We start from the raw sequence: 26,254 nt of genomic DNA, 5'->3' as shown, positions 1-26,254 counted from the left end.
ATGTCGTGGCTTTTGAGGGTGGTGCATCTCCACTTTTGCTTTCTTCAAACGCCTAACTGGATTCTTTTTCGTCGGTCTTTTTACCATCTTCCTTGTTGGTTGTTCTATTGATTCTTTTCGTGGGCTCCTTTTATGGCGCCTACGACGAGTCACCAACGTCCAACCTTCATCATCATCAGGTTGATCATCTTCAACTTTGCCGTTCTCCAGTAATTCTTCATCTTTACTTTCTTTAGAACCACATAATTCATCCGGACTGAATGAGCCAAAGGTGATAGAGTCTTGGTTTGCGTTTGCTTTCTCATCTTCAAGCACGATCTTCTTTTCATGAGCCAGGTCCATGACTTTGTCTTTGAAGACAAAGCACTTCTCCAGAGGGTGGCTCACAAGTCGATGGTATTTGCAGTAATTTGGGTCATTCGTTTTCCCAGCTTTATTTGGTCGCTTCATTTCTGGAAGCTCAATGAGATTTAACTCGAGGAGTTCTTCGAAAATGGCTAGCACATCAGAATCCAGAAATGGGTACTCTTTCTCTTGCATTTCTTTTAGAGTCAACTTTCCACTTGGCTTATTTTGAAAAGAAGTGGATTTCATACTCTGCTTCTTGCTGACCTTCGTCGTGAACTTCATAGGTTGCGTGTTGACATTCATAGCTTCTTTGCTTTCAGACTTGGGTATGAACTTGCCCCACTTCCCGACTTCTTGCTTGTCGTTCCCTTTGCGAGGTTCATAGATGGGCAGCCTTTCATTTCCATCAGAGGTCATGCTCAATTCCATGTCATGGGCACGAGTTGCAAGTTCTTCAAATGTGGTAGGCTTGATACCTTGCAATATGTAGCGCAATCCCCAATGCATGCCTTGGATGCACATCTCTATGCCTGAAGTTTCACTAAGCCTATCTTTACAGTTGAGGCTTGCATTCCTCCAACTATTGATAAAGTCGATAACTGGTTCACCCTTTCGTTGACGGGTATTTGTAAGTTCTATCATACTCACAGTACGTCTCGTGCTATAAAAGCGATTGAGGAACTCTTGCTCTAGTTGATCCCATCTATCAATAGATCCAGCCTCGAGGTCTGTGTACCAGTCAAAAGCATTTCTTTTTAGCGAGCGGACAAACTGCTTGACGAGGTATCTCCATAAGTCCCAGCATTGTTGCACGTCTCCACAAAGTGTGCCACATGTTGCTTTGGGTTACCTTTACCATCAAACTGTTGAATCTTTGGAGGTTGATAACCAGCAGGCATCTTCAACATATTGACCCTTGCAGTGTACGGTTTTGCATATGTAAGGGAGGATTTGGCTGAGACTTCATACTTGTTCTTAATGATTCCTTCAATGAACTCCTTTAGTTGATCGATTAGAATCATCCCTTCAGATGAGACAGGGATAGCCTTAGCACATGCTACTTGTCTTTGGGGAGACTCACTCTCTGGAACTTCTGGGAGCTTGCCAGGTGTGTGGGTGGATTCTTCTTCCATCAAGATTCCCACCCTGTCTGTTAGCTTGTCAATTCTAGCATCTTGATTTTGCATGCATTTGGTCAAGCCAGCGATTGCTTCCGTCAAGTTTGCCAACTGCTCCTCCATAGATGAGGTGTTTGTCACCATGGCTTGCATGATTGTCGTGGATGATGGAGAGTAGCATGGATTTTCACACAGATTGATCCTTGATTGGTTCATGCTATGTGGTGTATGTGGGGAAGATCCATCATTTGAAGCATCATCATCTTCCTTCATAACAGAGCGCTTATATCCGGAGAGGTCAAGCAGAGCAAGAGTTTTCTTGATCTTTTCAGCAACATCGCTTCCTCCTTCGGGTGCGTTTGTGGAAGATCTTGCTCCTTTTGAGGATGAAGATCCGAAAACAGGGGTTGATACGGACAGCACTTGGAGTTCTTATTGTCCTAAAGAGCTTGCTTTGCTTCTCGTAACTGGTCCAAATTTTCCAAAGGTAACATCGAGGATGCTTTCCACATCAGCGTAGAACTTGGAGTTAGCAGCCTTGGTAGAAGTTGAACCGGGGTTGATTTTCTTTGAAGCCATTTCAATGTTCTCGGACTTTGGTGATTGAAAGTTGAGATGAGAGGTAGAGATTGTCCCACTGGGCGTGCCAGAATTTGTAGATAATAAATTTGCATCGAGAAAATAAAATCAAGACCGAAAATATCGCAACAATCGTAGTATTTTATTTCGAATATTTGAGTGTTATAATCTCTATGGTTCCTCTGATTCTTCTTTCTAATTGTAAATAAATTCAAGGGCCTTTGAGCTTGATCTTGAATCTATATTTGTTGCCACGAACGATGATCTTGAATTCAACTGGCACGAACTTTGATTTGAACTCGCACTCCTTGAACCTTGATTTGTTTTTCGTTCTTGAGCTTGAACTTGATTTATTCTTCGTTCTTGAGCTTGAACTTGATTTGTTCTTCGTTCTTGAGCTTGAACTTGATTTGTTGAACTTGAACTTGATTGCTTGAAGCTTGAAACTTGTAGAGAAATTTGCGGTGTTTGATCCACGAGCTCTCTCTTGCTTTTTGTTATAACTTCTGGCGTTTTTTCGGAGTTATGAAGACCCCTATTTTTAGTTGTGGAAGGAAGGAGTTGTGATAAGAACAGACTCTTTCCGACCAATCAAATTGAAGTGTAACATGGCCGTATTTGATTGGCCGGAACATGTCACTTGCACACGTGGCGCGATTTCATTGGCCTTTTAGTGTGACTTGGCATGCCTTGTCATTTTGATACGTGGCATGATCCTATTGGCTCTTCCGTTTGACTTGGCGCGCCACGTCATTTGACACATGGCACCAAACTGGGCCTCTAGGAAGATGACATCTTGGGCTTAATGAAGTGGGCTCATCACTTTAGCCCAACTAAATGGGCTAGCCCAATGGATTAAGGCTTATTTATTTAAGGGAAATTACCAGCTATGTCACTCTACAAACTTTCCTAACAAAAAATAGCCCAAAACAAAATATCTACTAAAAAAGGCCCAAATGTCATTTTTGGCCCAAATAGTTTCAAATAATGTCAGTTTCTTTTTGTATACGTTATTATACAAAACCGAGTTCTCTCTCTCTCTCTCTCTATCTCTCACTCTCTCTCTCTCTCTCTTTCTGCGATTTTTTCCTAAATTCAACCAAAATTGATGAAATTGACAAAACAAGATACATTTTCGGTTATTTTCGTCTGATTCCAGGTATTTTGGAGTAGAAAACCTCTTATTTTGTATATTTTTCTGATTGCATGTGTTTTTGTAGAATCGATGTTGCTTTTATTTAGGCTTTTGCGACTGATTTTGTAAGTTTTTGTCGAGTTTTTGTATTAATTTCTTCACAAATTTCTGTAACCTTTTGTTCGTATATTTTTTAAAAAAAATTTGTCATTGAAACTAGTTTCAATTTTGAAACAGAGCAATATGAGAAGACAAACTCGTTCGATGAGTTCATCACCTTATTCAAAGTCTGTTTCAATAGAGAAATCGAGCAACATCAGAAGAGAAACTAGGTCGATGAGTTTATCTCCTCATTCAACCCCGATTTTAGTTGAGAAATCGATTGATGAACAAAATATGCGAAGTCAAAATCATTCCGACAGTGTTAAAGTGTTAGAATCTCGAAAGGATATTGTTGGAAAAACTGAGAAAAAGAAGAGCAAGAGAAAACGTGTCATGGAGGACGAAGTGAATTTGGGTGTCAAACCAAAAAAAACAAGGTTCAGAAGGCAGAAAAAGTTAAAATTCCTGACAAAGTTTGTAAGGTATATACAATTTCAGTTATACTTTTTTTCTATTGTTGACTCTTCTTTTAATATTTGGATTTAGTTTGTATTTGTTTGTTTTTAATTCGTGTCATGTATTTGTAGCCTTGGAAGCTCTATATTCCAGTTGGTGAGTCGTTTCCTGTTACTCATTGGTCATCATACACTAATGTGGATATTTTATCGGTTTTACAGTCAAAGTTGACTGATGTCCAGCTTCGGATGTTTAGGGAAAGCTGTTTTGGCTATTTCCTTGATTTACCTCGAGTTGCTATCCAGGCACAACTTATTCGTTCTTTAATGTTTAGGGAGTTGGTTCAAGATAAGTGTGACCAATTTTATGTGAAATTGAATGACGAATGTGTTTTACGTTTTGGTCTTCGAGAATTTGGTATTGTAAGTGGTTTAAACTGTTGTGGTAATGAACCTGTTGAGGGTAAATTCAGTGGACCCAATAGGTTGGTGGATACTTATTTTTCTGGTTTTGAAGTTGTTTCAAAGAACTCACTTATTGATTGTTTTGAGAAGAAGAAATGGCAGTCTGATGAAGACGCAGTTAAGATTGCAATCATTTATTTCATAAACACATTTCTAATGTCCACTCAGGCTCAGAAGACATTTATAAGTAAACGTGATTTCCATCTTGTCGAGAGTGGTGAGTATGTGTCGTTTCCATGGGGTAAGATTGCGTTTCGAGCTTTAATGAAGTCGGTGAGGGACAGGTTGAGGGGGAAGTCTGAGTTTTATAGGATTGGTGGATTTCCTCTTGCACTACAGGTGTGGTTCTATGAATGTTGCACTGTAGTTGATCAAAAATTTGCTGTTCGCGTTGGAGATCATACACCACGCATATTGAATTGGGAAATGACAGACAGACCAACGCGTGAAGACTTCTCTACTGGTTTCTTCAACAGCACATGGAATAAGGTACAATCTTTTATGTCTTGATGGGACATACATTTATAATACACTATAATTCATTATGATACATCAAACATACAGTTTTTGTACATCTTTGATACATCTAGGACTGAAGCACTTTTGGTTACCTTTGTAGTTTAAAAATATTTCTCCGACAATTGAAGAGCTCAGAAGATTTACTTTGCCTGTTGAAGTTACCGATGAGTATCAGAAATATTTTACATCACGTAACAGGGGAAAACTTCCTATTGATGATAGCGATGATTTTGTCTCGCCACCCCCGAAACACATTAAGGAGCCTGTCCCACCAAAAAAGGCGACAAAAAACGTGCCAGGCGTCCAACCTGTTGATTATGACCGTGAGTTGCAGAAGTTGAAAGCTGATGTGAAGCATGTAATGGTCTTTTTCATATATTTTTTTGAAATTATTTTTCAAATTGTATATTCAAAGTCTATTATCTTTTTTATTTGTTTCTTCTTGTAGCTCCATAAGCAGTTAAATTCCTTCATGGAATATGTTTCTGATAAATTCAAGGAGGTGTTTGAGTTGATAAATTCCAAGGTATGTGTTTCTTTTCCGTTGTGCATTTCTTTTTATTTTTTAGTTAACTTACTATATCCTTTTTTAAAAAATAGCTTGGTGCAAGCGAAGTCAATTATGGTGCACATCCAGAGGAAGACACCAGTGGTCGTCAAGACAATAATGATTTTGTGAGCAATATGGAGTTTGGTGGCAATGAAGATGTTGAAATGGATGGTTGTCAGGTGTGTTTAGTTGTGCATTCTGTACTTTTCCCTTTTCTTTTCTTTGTTGTTTTTGATAATTCGATTCTTTTTTAAAAAAATAGGTTGGTGGAAGTGAATGCAAAGATGTTCCACATTCTCAAAGAGATACTAATGTAGCAGATCAGTTAGGTGTCAATGCTATGGAAGGACCTTCTGGTGTGAAAGTTGACATGTTTGTTGCTAAAGTAACTTTCACACCAGATGTAGCACATGCTGGCGGTATTGGTGAGATTGCAGATGCGGTGGCATGGGAGACGGAGGAAGAATCTGAGAAACAAAAGGTTGCTGAATCCCAGACTGGTGATGTTTGTGCGACTGCAAGTGTTGATGCGGCGCCAGGGGAGACAAAGGAAGAATCTGAGAAACAAAAGGTTCCTGAATCTCTGACTGGTGTTGTTTGTGCGACTGCAAGTGTTGATGACGCGACAGGGGAGATGGTTCTGTACAATACTGAATTACTTCCTGAAGTATCACCGCAAATGGAAAAAAGAAAGAGATGTCCTGCAAAGGCAGTGCAGTCTCCGTTCATTACTGTGTTTGATTCAGGTTCCAGGACTGGTGTTGTTGCAGCGAAAGCAAAAAAGCAAATTTATGCTATTAAGCATCCTTTTCAAAGCAAAATCGGAACTGGTGTTAACAGCTCTTTGTTGAATGCTTTTGCTGCGTGGGTCAAAAAAGGGAAGTCCAGAAAGAAGTATGTTTCCAACTTCTGATTTTTTTTCAGTTTTATATTTTAATATATTGTCACTTATATAATTATTTTATATCAATAACTGTACTCTTTTGTGTATACATGTTACCAGGAATGAAATTTACCCGAAGCATGTTAGTGAACTCAATCCTGCTTATGATCTTGTTATATTTCATGTTGAAGACAAAAACTGGTTTTACACTTTGGCATTTAATGGTCAGCCCTTGGATGACTCGGTATGTAAGAATTTACTTTTGCAGTATTTTTCTTTTAAATTTTAGCCAGTGTACACATGAACACTCAGTCCTGTTAAGTTAGCAGTGAGCATTTATTTTCCTTTGTTTTCTGTGATTTTGGTTTGAAAAACTGTAGCTGCTTAAAGCTTTCGAGCGCGTTTAGTGATTAGTTATTAGTTATGTTTTGTTTCAGCACATTGATGTTTTGTTCTATTATCTGAGGAAGAAGGGGAAGTATGACAAAGACCTACCTGTAACATTCACCACCACAGATTGGTACTTCGACGAGAAAATTAATGAGTTATGGCAGCCGTTTATTGATACAGATGGAGACAGTGATGTGTGCAATCCGAAACATGTCATTGCAGAGTATATTCAGGGGTTTGTTTTGGATGTCAATGTTCCATGGTACACTGTCGAGCATGTCTTAATGCCAATTAATATTGCAGAACAATGGCATTGGATAATGGCTGTGATGTCCTTCAAGGATAGGTGCATTTATGTGTATGACTCTATGCGCGGTGGAGCTGCTCATCAAGCCAAAGTTCATAAGGCCATGTCCAAGTATTCTGTGTTGCTGCCTCATTTTTTTCGTGCACACGCATTTCTATTTAAACAAAAAAGATATCAATTGGCGCACTGGTGTCTACAAATCAAAAGACTTGATTACCCCCTTTGATGTAAAATTGGTTGACGGATTGCCTCAACAAGTCGAAGCGTATGAATTTCTTTCAACACAATCTGTTTTGCTTTTAGATTCTGCAGTTTGATAGTTGTCGTTCTTTTTATTTTTGCAGTGATTGCGGTGTATTTGCGGCATCATTTGCCGAGTATTTCATTGAGGGCAAGACGCCTCCTAAAAAATTCAATGCCTATGCACACTGGCGCAGATTTGGTGCTCTCTTGTGGGATTATGCTAGAAAGAAGATGGAACTGAACGCGCAAAGTGATGATGATATTATTGGTCGACAGAATAAGGCGGGGAAGCAGAAGAAGTAGTTACTTTTGTCATTGTTGTAGGATGAACTCTATAATTTTGTTTTTTGTATTCTGTTCTGTTATGTTGTCATTATTGGAAGACGGATCGGATTTGTTTGTGTTTGAATTTTATGAATACTTTTAAGAATCGTATGGCAAATGAGATGTTTGTTCTGTTATAAAGGTTTAATGAGTTTCAGTGCGATATTGGATTGTTGCAGTTTAGTTTATTTTGGTGTTTTCTCCCTTGATTTTGTGTTGTGAATTATAGATAGGATAAATATACGGTAGTTTGTGATACAGTGTCTCTTGCAGATACACGCATGATACATACATGATACAGATATGATACACATATGATACAGATATGATACATAAATGATACACAGTTTTCAAATATGTATTGATGAGGCCACTTATATTTGCAAATTTCTAAAACTATTTTGCATAGTTTTCTAGCTGCTACGACTGTTTTCCATTAGTTAGCTTTGTTACTACACAAATGCAGGCATGAGTAAGAGCCTATAAATAGAGATAAATAGTTGATACACAAGTGATGCATAGATGATACAAATGTGTTGCACAAGCGATACATATATGATACAAATGTGATACATAGCTGATACAACTTCTTTTTAAATCAAACAGATGTATAATATAAACTTGCAACACGATTTTAAATGATAGGTCAAATATTTATTTATATCTAAAATTCAAATGACATTCTACAATGATATAGTTCTTGATATATTGCATTCTTCTAAATCTCTATGATATTCAGTAAAGTAAAATAACAAGTAATTCTAAATTTGACATATTTCATCCTCTCTTTGGATTATTTCTACAAGTTTTTCTGTTGTGACCTTCTTCTCCACACTGTCCACATTTAATCGACCTTTTTCGTTCCCTTTCAGATATTGGCTTGCACCTCCCCTTTATTGGCCTTCCTATTGTTTTTGTCACATCTGGTGGCAAGACTTTTTCATTTAGAACTTCTGCAGGAATTTCCCATGTGCTTTCATCAGGAACCGGATAAATTGGAATTTCATAGGTCTTCAATAGGTACTTCGTGGTGTAGTACACCGAGCAATACTCAATGTGATCAATGTGTTTGTATTTTAATACTGCCCAACCATGTGAACATGGCAGCTCATCCAACTGAAACCTTCTACAGCTGCAAGTTCGATCTTTTAGGAACACCATTCTCTGCTTACCCTTGTCAAGTACTGAATATAAGTAACTCGTCGAAGGGGTCACCTACAAAATTTATCAACTATCATTAGTGGTGACAAAGCAGATGCCCTCAAAATACATATACTAGAGAGCCTACAAGATTAAAATAGCTTAATATCATGTCAAACCAAGCAATATTTCAGGAGTGGGGTAGGCATAAATGCTACATTAAATTGAAAGCCTTTGCTTTTGTGCAGGTGGACACTAGTTTAACAGAATCACACAAAGGGTTCAAGATATAACAGATCCGTAAATTCGGAATGATTACATATTCTATGCACAAGTATCTACAGATTCCAGTCATACCTTCATCTGATGTGACAATTCAAGATTGTCCATCAGCATTGTATCATATTTTTTTCCAAGATCAGTGAATGACTCTACTGCATTCTTTAGGTCTGTAACATTCCATCGTCCGATCAATTGCCTTATGTAGTCTTGCAAAGGCAGTACTGGGAGTTCCCTAGCAGCCTTGAGCGCTGCATTGATCGACTCCGCAATGTTTGAAGTCATTGTCAATGTTCTGTTGACAGTGGAATATGCTCTCGACCATCTTTCATACCCAACATTCATTAAGTAATCTTTGACCCTCTTATCAATTTTCTCTACCTTGCCATGTGGTAATCAAACTTCTCAACTGTGTATGCTTTGGCCATAGCAAAGAATATGTCTTTGAGCAGCAAATGGTTTTTTTTTTGTAATTTTTTTGTACATTATTCCATAGATGCCATATGCAGACACAATGAGGTACTTGTGGATACAATGTTGCCGCTGCATTTTCAATGCCTTTATGCCTGTCCGAGACTATGCACATTCCCTTCCTTTCCCCAAATGCATCCTTGAATCTCGCAAAAAACCACTCCCAGGAAGCATTATTCTCTGAATCTACTATAGCATATGCGAGTGGTAGGATATTACCTGCTGGATCTTGTGTTGATGCTATCAATAATGTTCTTCTATATGCCGATTTAAGAAAAGTTCCATCTACAACAACAACCGGTTTGCAATACTGCCATCCTTTTATAGACGGATATAGTGCAACGAAAGCATACATGAACAAGTCTTCCTCTGTTTTTTTCAAATTTACCACCGACATAGGATTTGTAAGAACCAGCATATAAAAGTAGCTTGGCAGCTTTTCATATGATTCGCTTGGGTTCCCTCTCAGTACTTGAACTGCATATTCTTTCGATCTCCATGCTTGCATATATGTCATCTGAAGACCATACTGCTTGTTCATGTCTCCAATTATGTCATTAGGAGTGTATATTGTTTTTGGGTCTTTATACTTGTCTATCAGAAGACTGCCGATGAGTTTTGCAGTAGCTTGACGTTGTGCGTAAGATCTGTCTTTCAGGGGGCATGAGTGCACTTTGCTGAAATTTCTGACCTTGAAAACGTTTGCTTTTTTCAGGCTCGAAGACTTAAAATACCAATCACAGTTGTTGTTGATGCATACTAGGCAGTACCTACGACAAGGATATAAACTTTTCCATCAATAAACAGAGCGACATGAAATACAATGATACATAGTGATACACACTGCAATCAACAATACTAGATGAAAAAATACAACGACTATACAGTACTAGACGGTGACAACCACAATTTAAAAGTGTACAGCCACATACTTACAAGCAACAACTTATTTTCTGCATAATTATGCTTCTAACATCAACTACGATATACATTGAGATACATAATTATACAATAAAAATTTTGATACCTGCTTTCACTTGATCTATGCACCTTAAACTGAAATTTTTCCTTTAATGCCAAGTGCTTCATGACTTTGATTATCGTTGCCTTGTCTTTATAAATTTGACCTTCTTCTACATCTGTGTGTTGAGGGTCAGTTATTATTGTATTTTCATCAGATTCTGTATCATTCCAGTCTTCTCCATCCCCAAACTCGATCATCTTAATTGTATCGCCATTGTATCTCTCCTCTACAACTGAGCTTTGTGCACATTCTGAGGAAATCACAGCAGAATTGGAATTGTAGCAGATCATGTCCATATCCTTTTCACTCGATGTTATACAAAGGGGATACATTGTAAATTCTGAGCTTTTTTTCAGCTCAAGATATACACATAGACCCATACTATTGTGTATCACTATTGGCGGAGAACTGTTTTGGACAGTGTATTTGATTTCAATATCATTCAATGAAGTATCTGTCTTAAGTTGTTTCGAAATCACGTCTACAAAATCTTCAAAACTTATATTTGGAGTAACTACTACAGCGTCTGCATTATAATCTACAAAGCTGTTGTCAACATTCCATCGGCCACCATACTGAATAAAAATTGGTAAATTTGCCATAGAAGTAGCTGAAATTAGGTCAAAACTCACTAATTCCTTGATTGATTGTGATTGCAGTTCGTAGTTCCTTCTACACAGAAAAATTGCAAAAGCTGTATCTACACAGAAATTGCGAAGGTATATAGTGAAATTGATCGATTTTGAGTGAAATTTGGAGCTCATTTTGAGAATTTTATGAGAGAGAATGCCGCGATTTACAGAGGTAGAGAATGTCGTGATCTGTTAAATTGATACACACAGGGAAGGAAGGAGGATTTTTAGCGTGATTCTCGGATAGAAGAATCCTTCCTTACGTGTATCTCTAAGTTTGGGCTACTTTTGGTAAGTGTCTAATTTTGGGCTACAACTCGGTAAGTTTGTATTTAAATTGGCTATTTCTGTACTTTTCCCTGTATTTAATCCATATATATTGGACTGATATAATTAATTCAATTATATTAGCCTAATAAATTTATTTGAACTAATATATCTTGAATTTAAAATATAGTCCAAAATATTTTATGAATTTAATTCCAATAAATTTTATATGCCTACAATTAACATCATTTATTTTTCCCTTCTTTCATTATTCACCGACTAATTGCATCTAATAAGTGGGCGTTTGGACATAAGAATTGTGAAATTACGGAAAAAAACAAAATTCAAGTGAAAATAATATTTGAAATTAGAGTTGTGTTTGGATATAAATATAATTTGGAGTTTTTTAAAATATTTTTGTGAGTGATTTGAAGTGAAAATTTTGAAAATCAGTTTTTTGGAGTTCTTCAAATTTTTAAAAAATTTCGAAATTCAACATCAAGTGAAATTTAAAATTTTTATAGCCAAACACTGATTTTAAAAATGTAAAAAAATTCCAAGGAAAAGTAAAAAATTTCTTATGACCGGCCCTTGTATTTTGTTTTAAAGAAAAAGGAAAAAATAACTCCCTCCTCCTTGAGAGAATTAGAGGGACCGCATACTCACAAATTATTTATTGTTACATATGGGATGAGTCCTATATAAAAATGACACGTTGCTGCCTATGGACAGATAATAGTAAAAGAAAAATTACCTTAAAAACTCGTGCGTATAGCATAGCATTATGTGATTAATGAAGTGGGAAAGGTCTTGAGAGAAGAGGCTAAGACACCTGTATTGATAAAATAGAGAGTGTGATGGGATCGTTGGATTATTTAAGAATGAAAGAAGTTTTTGGTAAAGAGCTTTTACGCTCTCAATTGATCTAAATTCAAATTATTTTAATCAGTAAATTTTAAAAATTGAATGATTAAACTAATAAATAAAGTTTGATAAATTAACTGAAGTACTAAGTAAGTTAATTCGAACATATCAGTGTGCGAAGAAAAAAAATAAGTACTCCTTCTGTTTATTTTAACTTGTCCAGTATTCTAAAAATAGATTTTCATTTTTACTTATCACTTTTAGGAGAAGATAATTTTTTTTATTATACCCATAATATTAATTACTCATTTCAAATTTTTTTTTTAATTTCATTAAAAATATGCATTAATTAATATGAGTATCAATTGAAAAAATGTGTAACGTCTAAAAGTTTGTTAGGAGGGGTGATGATTTATGATATCTGAAAACAAGATGCTACTTATTAGGTAATGCAAAATTCATTGGCAAAAGCCGTCCATGGTTTTATTTGCTTCGTGTGTCGGGAAGATTTGCAAATGCGCCCTTGACTTTTGGTATCTCACTTTTAAAACATCCTTTTCAAGAAATTGTAGAATCCAATACTTAACTAGTCTAATGCACGTTTTATGAGTTTAATTATTCCATAGTTACAAGGTTCAAAAGGTAAAATGAACAAACCTAAAGGACTATGGTGCAAATATTTTGTAAAAGCAATTATAAAACTGGCAGAGTAAAAAATGCATCAAAGGGAAAGAAGATAAAATTGGCTTTTAAATTCGTCACTTCACGAATTGAATATACATATACTTGTTTAAGAATCTTACTTTACTTGGAAAAGATAGCAATTCCAATTTTATTGAAGCCATTCTCTTTCTCGTCCATTTGAGCTTCTGGGTATGCTTCAAATCCATCTTTTGTCTCATTTCTTGTGTATAAATTTGATCTTTTTGTCTTAAAGATGGTGGGTTTGTTAAAATGAAGATATAGTATGATTCAAAAACCTGCATTTCTTGTGATTTTGTAGCTGTTATGTGCTCTTGAACTTGAAAATTATCTTCTTGGAAATGTTAGGCGTCTTTATGAGGTTGATTGGTTGAACTTTAAAAGTTTCTTGCTTTTACTTTTTCTTAATGTTACTACATTTTGAGTGAATCCACGTTATAGAAAAGAAGAGGAAAATGAAGACCATCTTATTATTTTTTTGTTAAGTGGACTTGTGGTGTTTCAGAAATTTGGGTGTGGATTAGGATTTAGTCCTAATGATGAGGTGTTCATGCTATTGCGTGTGGTTTATAAGTAGTCATTATTCTACTGGTTGATGAGTTTGTTTTTGACACGAAAGGTTTACTTGTCTTTTGTGCTGAATTGATGGTGTTATTCACTGAAATTTGGCAGGTTTATAAATGACAAAGGTACAAACTTTTGTGGGTTTTGAGTAGGTTTTTGTGAAGAGTAGTTGTTTATTGGCCGTCTGGCACATCAGTAGAGATGTTTTGTTTCTTAATATCTTCTACTATCACTGTCAGAGCTGATATGCTTGTTATTTTATATAAATATGTCTGAAATAATTGTCCGCATGATTAGTTGTGGAAGGCATCAGATCAGAATTTGCCCCTTGGTATTTAGGAAAAACCAAGAAGTGGTAGAACAGAGGTTAATCGTTTATGGTATTTATAATCTGAAGGAACATATTTAAGGATTAATTCTTCCTAGGTTGTTAAGCATTTTTGCAACTTCTTCTAAGTTGACTGCTGGATTTTCAGGTCAGGCTATTATTTAATCATAAGCTTATTTTCTGGCATTTATTTCCTGAGGAATGTAAAATCTTATATGAAAACTAGGGTTATACTGAAGTTAGCAGGTTCTTGGATTCTATGCATAAGGTTAACATTTGGATCTTGGATCAACCTACAATTGATTATTGGTTCCTTCTGCTCATACCACGTCCGGGTGAACTCATGAATTTGAGATAAGGTTGCAACCGTCCTTGATTATTTCGTTTTTCCTGCCCTTTTAGGAGATATTCTTGTTTACTTGTATGTGTATAAATGGAAGTGTTCAGTCCTATGTTCTGGGATTCAGGTATGGATATATTTGGTAAGGTGTCAGTATGTGTATCCCTTTAGCCGGCCCAACTTAGCAAGTTTTACTGTATTTAGAAGTATATCAATTGTTCAATCTAGGTATGCCAAAGGAATTGAAAAGTCCATGTAACATAGCTTTAGAAGTTGTTTAAAGTTCGGCATTCAGACAATGCCTATTATATGGTAGATTTCTCCGCCATCTTATTTAATGTCTTGGCATATTGTCACTGCCTCCCTTTGTTCTCTTAGAGATGGCTGTTACGATAAGGTTACAAGTAACATCCATTAAACATGCAGAATTAAGATGATAACTTAAGCACCAAACCAAAGATGAAGGATTGCTTTGGCGTCCATTGTCGTTCTAAAAACTTATAGGATGTCTCCATCCTTCAAGTATTTGTTAGGTTTACTTCGCTGAGCTGTAGGCACCAGCTCCTAAAATGCTTCCTCATATCAATTTGTGTGGAATAGTGTCCTCCTCTCCTAGCTTACACAAGTTACTATATCATTTCCTTGAAGTTGTTGAGTTTGTGTAGCATTAACTTCTTAGAGTAGCAAGATCAGCTATTGTCGTTCTCTGATCCAGTTAGAAGACTCCTTTTCTTGTATGTGCTGAAGAGTTTCAGGTTTCATATATTGTACTTGTTTTGGTTTTATACTTTGATATGTGATGAGTGATCTCAGTTTCAGGATGAATTTTCCCCTCAGAAGAGCTCTTCTCGCTCACTACAATATGGACTTAATAATATGCTTTGAGAATATTGGAATTATATCCCTTCCGATTACAATCCTTGAATAGGGGTCATGAGAACAGCTTCATAGCAGAACTCTACTTGCTGATGAAATTCATTGGAGAAACAACTGGTACCTATTTGATGTTTATTTGGGTTAATTGAACCCTCTTCTGTGGATTCCTCTAGTTCTGGTTTTACTATTGTGTTTGAGGACTACCTGAAGTCAACTTGTGTCCTAATAAGATTACTTTCGGAAATGGATGCGTTATTAGTAGGAGTTGGCATATATTTGGAAATTGCATAGTCAAAAAGTGTCAATGGCTGGTATTCTTTATGTGATAAATGCTTGTCACTAAATTGATGACGTATATGACATAATTGCTGAAAATTTCAATGCAGGACTGTGAAATACCTCTTTAAGCTTATATCTTTTGGTTCATGAAGCTTTTGAAGTACAAGATATAGTAATCACAGGGTTAGAGTTTGCTGTCCGATCATTTACAATGTCTATGTTAACAAAGTTACGCTGCATCACGCTTGATGTTACTGGTACACTCATTGCTTACAAAGGAGAGCTGGGTGACTATTATTGCATGGCAGCCAAAGCTGCTGGGAAGCAATGTCCTGACTATAAGCGGGTTCATGAAGGTTTTAAGCTCGCATATACAGAAATGGCACTGAAGCACCCATGTTTTGGATTTGCTGAAAAGATTCCTAACATTGTGTGGTGGAAAACTTGTGTCAGGGATTCCTTTGTTAGGGTATTGTACATGACATTATCAAGCTTTTCAGTATATTCTATAACCTTATTTCCGAAACTACATATTCATTCGGAAATACAGTAGCAGAATTACTAAGTAACTAACCTTCGACGATTCCAAAATTGTGGTTTCATATCTAAGCGTTAGTAGTTGTTTCATTTAGTACTGACATTAACCATCTCTTTTTGACAGGCAGGATATGAATATGATGAGGAGACATTTGAGAAGATATTTAGACGCATATATGCTACTTTTGGTTCTTCTGCGCCTTATAGCTTATTTCCTGATTCTAAACCGTTTCTCAGATGGCTCCGCGAGAGGGGCATTACGGTTGGGCTGGTCAGCAATGCCGAGTATCGGTATCAGGACGTAATTCTTCCTGCTTTAGGTTTGCATCAGGTAGATAAACAAGAGCACTGATTTCATTTAGCTACATTGAATTTTCTTCTGACCATTTTTGGCTGAGCTGTTAATCTTTTTCCACAAACACTGACCATCACAAAGTAGTTGTGACCCCCTTTTTTGTGTGTGACACTAAAAATCAGGGATCTGAGTGGGACTTTGGCGTATTCTCCGGTCTTGAAGGTGTTGAAAAACCCGATCCAAGGTTATTTGAGATTGCATTGAAGAGAGCAGGAAATGTAGCACCGGAGGAAGTACTTCATATTGGAGATAGCATGAGGAAAGACTACTTGCCAGCGCGAAGTGTTGGGATGCATGCTTTGTTATTGGACAGATTTAAGACTGCTGATGCTGTCAATTGGAGAAAATCTGGTGCCACTGTGCTGCCTGACTTGACCGCCACCAAAGACTGGCTTATTTCTGAGGAATTGAAATGCAGTGACATGTAAACTTTGTTTGATTACTTTCTTGCCTTTAAAGGTGATTTGTATTACAAGAATGGGAAAATGAGTTATGAGTTCTATGAATATGATGAGGATGGATTTGGTTCAATTTGCCACATGCTGTCTTATATCATCTTGTCTATTCTTCTTTTCTTGTGGCAAGCATTCCTACTCCTAGGTTAACTATAGTGCAACTAACTGTTGATTGACAAGTGTGTAACATACACAACCTGCACAATTACAAGAGCCTATTTTCATCTGCAACTGTCAAATGGACCTGGTGCGCAAGTTTTCGGCAGTTTTTGATTATCCAATTGTGTAGATTGAAAACGAGCAGTTGATTCCGCACAAGCAGTCTTGCTCTGATGTGGATTCAATTAAAATTCTAAGAAGTGAGGTAAATTGTCTTTTTGTTTCGTCACTGGTGATGAACTTAGTATGCTATTCAACGTTAATCTCAGGGTTTTTGCTACAGTGTAAGCGGTTATTCAAAGCCAGAGTCTTGATTCTTCATACCCCAAATTAAATTTGTCAAGTGCTCAACGGGGTACATCCTTATAAAAGTATACATTATGTGTTTGTGAATGTGACTCTTTAAATTTGTAAATTTGAGTAAAGTGTTACAAATCAATTGTCTCCTTGTAATCGAATTAGCACCCTAAACTCGGTTTCTAGCCCGTTCATGCGTCTCCTCCCCTTCAGATTGTTCTACATTAGTTGAAGGATTGTGCTATCGTCTCCTTATATGATCTTTAGTGATCTCACCAATGAGCTAACTTTTAGAGTTGATACATTTCGATACATAAGTAGTAGCGTAAAACAGTTACTTCATTTCTGTAAGCAATCTTCACTCTTTATGTTAGGTTAAAACGGCTCAAAGATACTCTTAAAATGGTGTGATATTGTCCGCTTTGGGCCAAGCCCGCACAGTTTACCACGAAAGGCCTCACACCATTAAGAGATCCCTACACCTTATATGTAGACACCCAATCTTTTCAGCTACCAATGTGGGACTTTGTTCGCACACCCAATAATCTCCCCCTCGAACTAAGTTCCACGTGGCCCATTACCACGATTCACGGGTCAATTTTCGAGGTTCACTACGTGCCACCCACATTGTTAGAGTACTATGGCAACCGAAGCCCGCAACTAGCTTCTTCTTGTATGTGCACCGCCCCGCACCATCACTCCGCCATCTCCATACTCGTTCCGCTGAACCTGGGCTATGATACCAGTTGATGGAAAACAAGTATGAACAGCGGAAGCAAATAGCCAGGATCACTTGCATGTAATATAGACAACACATAATCATAGATTTTAATCAAACATAAAATCGATACTTATCTCTTGAAGCGTGACTGCAATCGCCAAAAGACCTTCAAGCATGAGCAAACACCATCCACGAGGTCATCCTCCAGTTCCACGGCCTTCTGCTGTGTGACCCGAATAATGACAGGAATTAGCGAAACTCGTGTGGGCGAGTTTCTCCTAGGAAAACCGTGTAGTAAAAACTCTTCTCTCCTTATGGAATAAGACCTCTTTATATAGCCACAGGTTTTAGGGTTTAAAACATTTTCCTAAACCTGTTGGGTCTTCCTTTTCCATCAAGAAATATAATTCTATTTAATTCTTAATTATTCGGTCACAGCAGAGACCGCAGTATTTAATTAACGAGGCTTCCTATTATGGACTTAATTTGAAATATCCAAATTAATACTACCATAATAAATTATGAATTATTCCACTAAAAATTCGTAACTGCACTCCTCAGTTCAAATTCAAAATTCTTCCATTAAACCTTGTTTAACTCCCCATGTTAAGATTCAAATACTAATCGAATAAATTAAATTACTGACAATCTAATTCATTGATTATTTCCTTTAGACTTTCGCTTAACTTATTTCATGTGACGGATACAAAATCCACCTGCAGGGTTTACACATGAAAACTTATAAGCTTTCATAAAGGTGTATCATCAATCTCTAGACCGAGACATAGATTCCATCAACTAACTATTACTTTGCCAATGTATATCATTATTGTCCAATTTAACAGGCATATTGACCCAAGAAAGAATCTTGCCTTTTAATAAATCAAAACAATAATAATATACACAACTAATAATAATTATATCAAGATTAAGAGTATAAGTACATTTAAATGGGTAGAGAATTTATTTTATTAAGTCAGTATAAAATACTTATCTCTACTTGGTCCGTTCAATACATACAAAATGTACTAGCACAAGAAGTCGGAATTAGACAATTCCCATAATCAAGATAAAATACATTTAATCTTGTGCTACAATCATTCCTGATGGTTTGTCCAATTCCATCACTAGATTGTGAACATGATCTTTATACTTACAAGAACCGATGATTTAATCTTCTGTGTATAAACTAAACTCTATACACTAAATCATCTACTATATAAGTAAAGGACACAAACGAATATATGATCTATTTAAAACTTTTATTAAAATTGAATAAACAATTGTTCCATAATAAATACTATATCCAAACCAAAATTCATGGTTAATAGTATATATCCCAACAATCTCCCACTTAGACTTTTAACCATGACAAGTATTAGAATATACTATATCTAAATGCATGATTAATAGTATATGCCCTAACAATCTCCCACTTAGACTCATAACCATGCATCTATAACTTTCACAGCTATCCTTTTGTATGACTATTAAAAGTCTTTGCCAATAAGCTTTTGCAAAAAGGAACTTGCCAAGTTATTTTCAAATGCAATCTTTGTCTAGTAGTGCTTTGTCGTAACTAACTAGTTTGGTACTAAACTCTTCAGGGATCCTGTTATCGAAACTATCCTAAGAGTGTACACCGAACTATGATTTTTCTTAGTATTCTCCCACTACGACGAAGTACTACTAATATTACCTTCATTACCTTACGGTATTGAAATATTAGCTACTTCTTAATATAGTGTTTACTGTTTAAACATCACTCCCACTCGACAACGGTATATTTTGTCTATTAACGTTCTCCCACTACTTAAATGCAATGGAACGTGAATTTCGATGTGTGGGTTTTGATGTTCTTGAACATCTAGTTATTTCTTTGCCTAGTTCCTGTAAAATTAGTTTACTTCTAGGAACATGGTTTATTGAACAATCCTTATCTAGAAAAATGCATTTGTTTTAACAATTGCCTTATTTTCTTTAGGACAATAAAATAAACCTCCATTGGTTTTCTTGGATATTCAATAAACATGCACCTATCCATTCTTAGTTCCAACTTACATACCTGCTTTCCCTTTCAGCATATGTGCTGGACAATCCTATATTTGAACATGCTACATGCTGAGCTTACATTCAGTCCACAGTTCTATAGATATCACATGTACTAACTTAGAAGAAACTAAATTCAGAATGTAATTTGCAGTTTGTAGGAAATATTCCAAAAATGAATAAGGCAAAACTGAATAACACTTCATTAATCTATCCATGTCCCATAGAGACTTAGTTCTTCATTCTACCACACCACTCTATTATGGAGTTTACGGTGTAGACAATTGAGATGTAATTCCTTATTTTGATAAGTAACAAAAGAACTTTTTAGATATGTGCTCGCCACTACAATCAAATTGCAGTTACTTAATATATTTCCTTGGTGCTTCTCCGTTTCAAGTATTAAAAACCTTGAATTACTTAAATCAATAAGACTTGCGGTGCATCAAATAAATATAGTAATATTTTAAGTAATCATTTAGGAACGTCACAAAAATACTCAAAATAATCTCTTACCAGTATGTTCTTTTAACTATACAAACCAGAAGGGATTCATTCTAGATTATCACTAGCTTTATTTCCTTTTGAAGGGAAACATCCCTTAGTAAAATTTTCTTTCAAACGGGATCCACAAATTGGTAGTGCCTCTACTTTTAATGAACCTTAGGGTCCATCCTTGACCAACTTGAAATCCTATTCTGATTAATATGACTTAGATAAAAGTGCAGTTATACTCAATTTCGAAGAACATATTCTCTTATGAGGTAGACTAATATTGTTCTGTTTAGGAGAGACATTATATACGATAACAAGGTCATGCATTCATGTACCACAAGAGATAAAATATTTAACAAACTCAATAACTCAAGAGTAATTCGAAAAATAAAACAAATATCCATCTCTTGCTTTGCTCAGAAACTGGAATTAGATTCCTTCTAACAAAAGGAACATATATTGCATCCTTTAAATTAATGTCTTATCACTATCAAAAGAAAATTTTAATAAGTAATACGACAAATTGCATAAAGTCATTATGGAGCTGAGATAAAACTTTAAATAGATCATAATAAGTCAAAACACTGAATAATAAAATTCAGACTGCATTCAATATATATACATACATGCATCTCGAATAACAAATTTCGATGGGAAAAGAATCATTCATGCAAAGTATATTATATAATATAAAAATTTTACAACCCAGAAAGAAACAGAACCAGCTCAGATGGAGAGCATACCGTTATTTTCAGACAATTGTATATAACCATTTAATACTAAAATTTCAAACACACTACACATATATGTATTTATGCATCTTGAATAACAAATTTCGATGGGAAAAGAAATACTCATGCAACATACATATGTAATGCCATATTATTCATTCAAATAAATTAAAACATACCCAACTCAGATGGAGAGTATACTGTTAATTTAAGTCAAGTGAACATCATAATTAACAGCTCTAGTTCCATTGATCCAACATGTATACTTAGATGGAGAGTATGTACATGATATCAATAACTAGTATTTTACTTAGTGAGCTTACAATAAATTTATCCGATATGGAGGAAGACCTAAAGTCGACACATAAATTTACACTCACTTGAAATTAAAGGTGGAAGACCATAAAAATATATTTCTATCACCACTTAATCATGGTTGCATTATAATTACAAAATGGATTCAACGTGTAAACTCAGATAGAGAGTCAATATATGTTATCAACTACTAGTAATTATACTCAGTAAGTTCATAATAAATTTTCCGATATGGAGGAAGACCTAAAATCAACATATAAATTTACACTCACTTGAAATTAATGGTGGAAGACCATAAAAATATATTTCTATCACCACTTAATCATGGTTGCATTATAATTACAAAATTGATTCAACGTGTAAACTCAGACGGAGAGTCAATACATGTTATCAACTACTAGTAATTATACTCAGTAAGTTCATAATAAAATTATCCGATATGGAGGAAGACCTAAATTCAACACATAAATTTATTATCTTACTATAAATAAATAGTGGAGACCATAGGGGTTAATTCCTATCACCACTTGATCACAACTACAAAATTTTCTCTGAGGATTAATAGCCTGTTTGGCCAAGCTTCTTTTTGGCCAAAAGCACTTTTGGCCAAAAATTGAGGTGTTTGGTCAAGCTTTTGGAAGGAAAAAAAGTGCTTTTGAGGAGAAGCAGAAGCAGTTTTGGAGAAGCAGAAAAAAGTAGCTTCTCTCCAAAAGCACTTTTTTGAGAAGCACTTTTGAGAAAAATACACTTAGAAGCAGTTTTTTTAAAGCTTGGCCAAACACTAATTGATGCTCAGAAGTGCTTTTCAAACTAATTAGCCAAACACAAACTGCTTCTCACCAAAAGTACTTTTGAGAAAAGCACTTTAGAAAAAAAGCACTTCTCAAAATAAGCTGATTTTTGCAGCTTGGCCAAACGGGCTATAAGTTCCAAAATTCACAAAATGCTCAAAAATCCATCTAGACAGTCATGAAATACTAAATTGATGTTATTCACTGCATACAACAAGTATTATTTACCGGGATTTTCCGATAGACCTATCAAATTTCAGGTCAATTGGAGATCATGAAAGTCATGATCTTCAAAACAATAACCAAATTTGAAAAGCTACCATTTAAGCATTTTTAGAAATTTAAAACATGGTATACATTCCAACCATATATCAGTATGTAAAATTAACATGTGTCATCATGTTCCAAATTTATAAAATAAGACTGACATAAAAGGAATGACTTTTCATATCTAAATCACATTTTAATCTCGCAAACTGCCAAAAACCCATCTAAATGACCCCGAACTACCGAAATACAACATAATTTACTGCATAGCAGTGAGTATTTCTTATCAGGTTGTTTCCGATGAACCCACCAAATTTCAAGTCAATTGGAGATAATGATCACCAAAACTAGACCAAATTCGAATAAGTCTTTTTAGGCGAATTTAAGATTCAACCAATGTGATTTACATTCTTTCCATATATCATATTAAGTTATATCATCATGTGTAATCATGTTTAGATTTAACACAAATAAAATCGATATATAAAAAATAATTTCATATTAAAGCTTATTTAATCCAATAAACTGCTTAAAAACCCCATCTAAACGACCTCGAAACACCAAAAAATAACGTGAATCACTGCATAGCAGTGACCGTTTCTCACTAAGTCGTTTCTGACGGACCTACCAAATTTCAGGTCAATTGGTTTCGTCAAAATCATGACCTCCAAATCTATGACCAAATCCGAAGAATATCCGTTTTAGGCATTTTCATGGATTAAAATAAATATGATCATGCTTTCTATTATCCTTATAATTATTCCATGAGCACATGGCATTAATTATGTCCTTTCTTATTATGTAAACTACATTAAACTACCTCTTACACCAAATTGTCCTCCCGTTTTATATACATGAGAATCCAAGATATTACTTTTCATCCTTTTGGATGAACTCCTTAATATCTCTTCTCGTGAATAAATGTAATGTCACTAGTATCAAGAGCTAAACATCTATTGGGTAGATGAAACCTCCATCACTAGCGCAAACTTATCAAGAATAATTTTTTACATGGTACATTGAGTATAGTTCAATAACTTAAATAAATAGATCATTTTAATTAATCATGACTTTTAATCCATGTAGTATACCATCTCACATGTATAAACTATTAAGAATTTTCAATGATCTCAAATAAATAAACCATATTGGTTGTCACTATTTATTAATCATAAAGTCTTTAATTATATTGTATATATATTTGAGAGGAAAAGAACAGAGTGCCCATATACTACAATCATATCATTAAACTGGCACAAATAATTGATTCATGAACACCTAGGTTAGGATTCGACTTTTCTGGTGAATGAAATTCAAAAATAGCCAGATTTACGAGTAGTCGTTCAAAAATAGCCAAGTATCAAAAGTAATCGAAATTTAGTCACTTTTTATGTAAAGATAAATCTGAGCGAAAACACTGTTCAAAACCCGTAAAATACGTCAATATATTATGCTGGAGTTCCAGCATAAGTATACTTGAACTCCAACATATTATACTGGAGTTCCAGGATAAGTATGTTGGAACTCCAGCATAATATGATGGAGTTCCAGCATAAGTACACTAGAACTCCAGCATAATATACTGGAGTTCCAGCAAAGTATACTGGTCCAGTTTAATATGCTGGAAGTTNTTCACGACCTAGTTTAATATGCTGGAAGTTCATACACAAGTGCTCGAATCTTCAGTATATTATGCTGGAACTTTCCGTGTGTTGGAGTTCCACCATAATATGTTGGAAGTTTATACACAGGTGCACCGAACTCCAGTATATTATGCTGGACCGGTCTCTGTTGCAGCAATATAGTGACTATTTTTTATTGACTTGGTAAACGCTGGCTATTTTCGAACGACCAGTCCGAAAACTGGCTAGACCGTGCTATTTTTACATTGCTACGTCACTGCCATATAGATCAGGCCCATGACACTACAATTTCCACCAAAAAAAAAAAAATTAATGCTCTAATTTTAAGTTGCCACTAATACTTAGTAGGCAAGAAACCAAACACTTAAAAATTAGATAATTCAGGCTGGTAAATTGAGAGCTACGCATATTAAAATTTATCAATGCTTTACAATTTCTTACTGAGCCACAGCACAAAGAAACATAGTGTTCATATCAATATTTTACCTTATTAGTTTCTCAATTACAGTTTACAAAGGGTTGAAACCCCTTATGTCGGGCAACCCTTCATTCCGCCGCTGCCGTCACGGCAAGCATCAAATTTTCCATGTGATATTTTTCTTTCCTTTTGTTTAATTAGTTCATAAAGCCAACCTATTGGTTTCTCAATAAGGAAAGAAAGCAATCCTCTATATCACAAAGCCATGCTTTCATCCGCCAGTTGGCTTAAAAAAATATGCATATGATTTTTCTTTCAGCTCAGTTGTCAATACAATGGACAATAGTCCATCTTGCAATTTCGGACCCAGCAAATAATACACAGCAAGCACAATTTGATTAAATAAAATCGTTTCTAATCTTATTCTGAAACATAGTTTGCTACTGTCACGCTTTACACCATACACATGATTTTTCAGATGACTCTAAACCATGAAACATATATATAATCGAATATATACATATATCATCTAAGTTATCTATTTAGATGCAAGCAAGCTCTGATACCAATTGATGGGCTAAAATGGCCCAAAGATACTCTTAACATGGTGTGATATTTTCCGCTTTGGGCCAAGCCCGCACAGTTTTCCCCAAAAGGCCTCACACCATTAAGAGATCCCTACACCTTATACTCTTAATGGTGTGAGGCCTTTTGGGGAAAACTGTGCGGGCTTGGCCCAAAGCGGACAATATCACACCATGTTAAGAGTATCTTTGGACCGTTTTAGCCTAACGCTTTATACTTTGCTTCTATGTTAGAATACATCCGGAATAGCAACTTGCAGTGGAATATTCTTTTCTTTCTGTTTCTTGGTTTGCTTTAAACATAAAATGAGGTCTGTTTCATGTCATCATGAAATAGAGAAACTTACGCTTTCATTTTAGGTAAGTAACAATAGCATTTACTTAAATTCTAAGAAAATGGACAAAGGTGAATACAATTAAATGTTGAGAAACATGTGATGGCTTTCTTAAGGTGTATCGTATCAACTATCTCCACAAGAAAGTAAACCTCGCGATAGCAAAGACCGAGGCATACAACGTTGAGATGGGCCATTACTGTTCAGTTTTTCACAAAAAAAAAATTAATGACCACTTTGTTCAGAATAATATTTGAAGGACAAGAACAACCCTACCTGTTCAGATAATATATCAAAAGTTGCATATATAACTCAACTGTGTCAACCAGTCAGTCATGAATATCAAAGAGCTAACTTAGTTCTAACGCAGCAGAAAAAAGATTTATGCAACATAACTCTCAGACTTAGTTGAAATCATGAATTAAGCAAAGAAAAGGATACAATGTAGGTGATTTTGAACAAAGCAACCAGCAACAGAGAGATTATTTCTTATGAGAAATGGAACAGCAAACCCCTCCAGAAAAGAAAATTCAAACCAGCTTATAAACCAAGGCTTACCCATTAAGATTGACAATACAGAGGGCACCTATCACCCAATATCTGTTTTCATTGTCAACATATTCAAATCTGAATCCAAATAAGTGAGTATTGTGCCAAACAAGCACATTTTGAATTTAAAGTACATTGATTCAATGAGGATTAAAAGTTCAACACTTTCTTAGTCCCTCTTAGATCGTAGTGCTTACAGATGTCATACCAGGAACAGAGGCCAAAATCTTTCTACCACCTTGCAAACTTCCTCCAGCCTCAACTAGTTATTATACTGGGACATCAGACTTCAAACAAAGGTAGTTGTCATTCAGCTATTGACATCCACATAGCCATATAATACAAAAGCACATTATAAGGAGCTAACAA

The 26,254-nt window shown here is 35.5% G+C and overlaps 1 protein-coding gene and 1 long non-coding RNA gene across 5 annotated transcripts; one reads left to right on the top strand and one right to left on the bottom strand.

The window, feature by feature from the left end:
- Positions 1-9,609: 9,609 nt before the first annotated feature.
- Positions 9,610-10,377, bottom strand: LOC109210338. The gene is made up of 2 exons (XR_002065533.1): positions 10,336-10,377; positions 9,610-10,078 (listed from the first exon to the last, which is right to left on the bottom strand). It is a non-coding gene; the product is annotated as an uncharacterized LOC109210338 (long non-coding RNA).
- A 2,436-nt stretch (positions 10,378-12,813) lies between these two features.
- Positions 12,814-16,614, top strand: LOC109210340 (haloacid dehalogenase-like hydrolase domain-containing protein 3). 4 transcript variants are annotated; one of them, XM_019373743.1, is made up of 6 exons: positions 12,989-13,837; positions 13,936-14,048; positions 14,849-15,022; positions 15,292-15,653; positions 15,846-16,052; positions 16,199-16,614. In XM_019373743.1, exons 4-6 carry the CDS (start codon positions 15,396-15,398, stop codon positions 16,502-16,504), a joined length of 771 nt encoding a protein of 256 aa, XP_019229288.1. In that variant the 5' UTR covers positions 12,989-13,837; positions 13,936-14,048; positions 14,849-15,022; positions 15,292-15,395; the 3' UTR covers positions 16,505-16,614. The 4 variants fall into 4 exon arrangements, with proteins under 4 accessions (XP_019229284.1, XP_019229288.1, XP_019229287.1 ...); XM_019373742.1 differs by having other exon boundaries at positions 13,929-14,048; XM_019373739.1 differs by lacking the exons at positions 12,989-13,837; positions 13,936-14,048; positions 14,849-15,022 and adding an exon at positions 12,814-12,968.
- Positions 16,615-26,254: the final 9,640 nt, after the last annotated feature.

This window comes from Nicotiana attenuata, unplaced genomic scaffold, assembly GCF_001879085.1.
Source record: "Nicotiana attenuata strain UT unplaced genomic scaffold, NIATTr2, whole genome shotgun sequence".
Classification (NCBI taxonomy): Eukaryota; Viridiplantae; Streptophyta; class Magnoliopsida; order Solanales; family Solanaceae; genus Nicotiana; species Nicotiana attenuata.
This window is presented reverse-complemented; position numbering and strand designations above follow the sequence as displayed.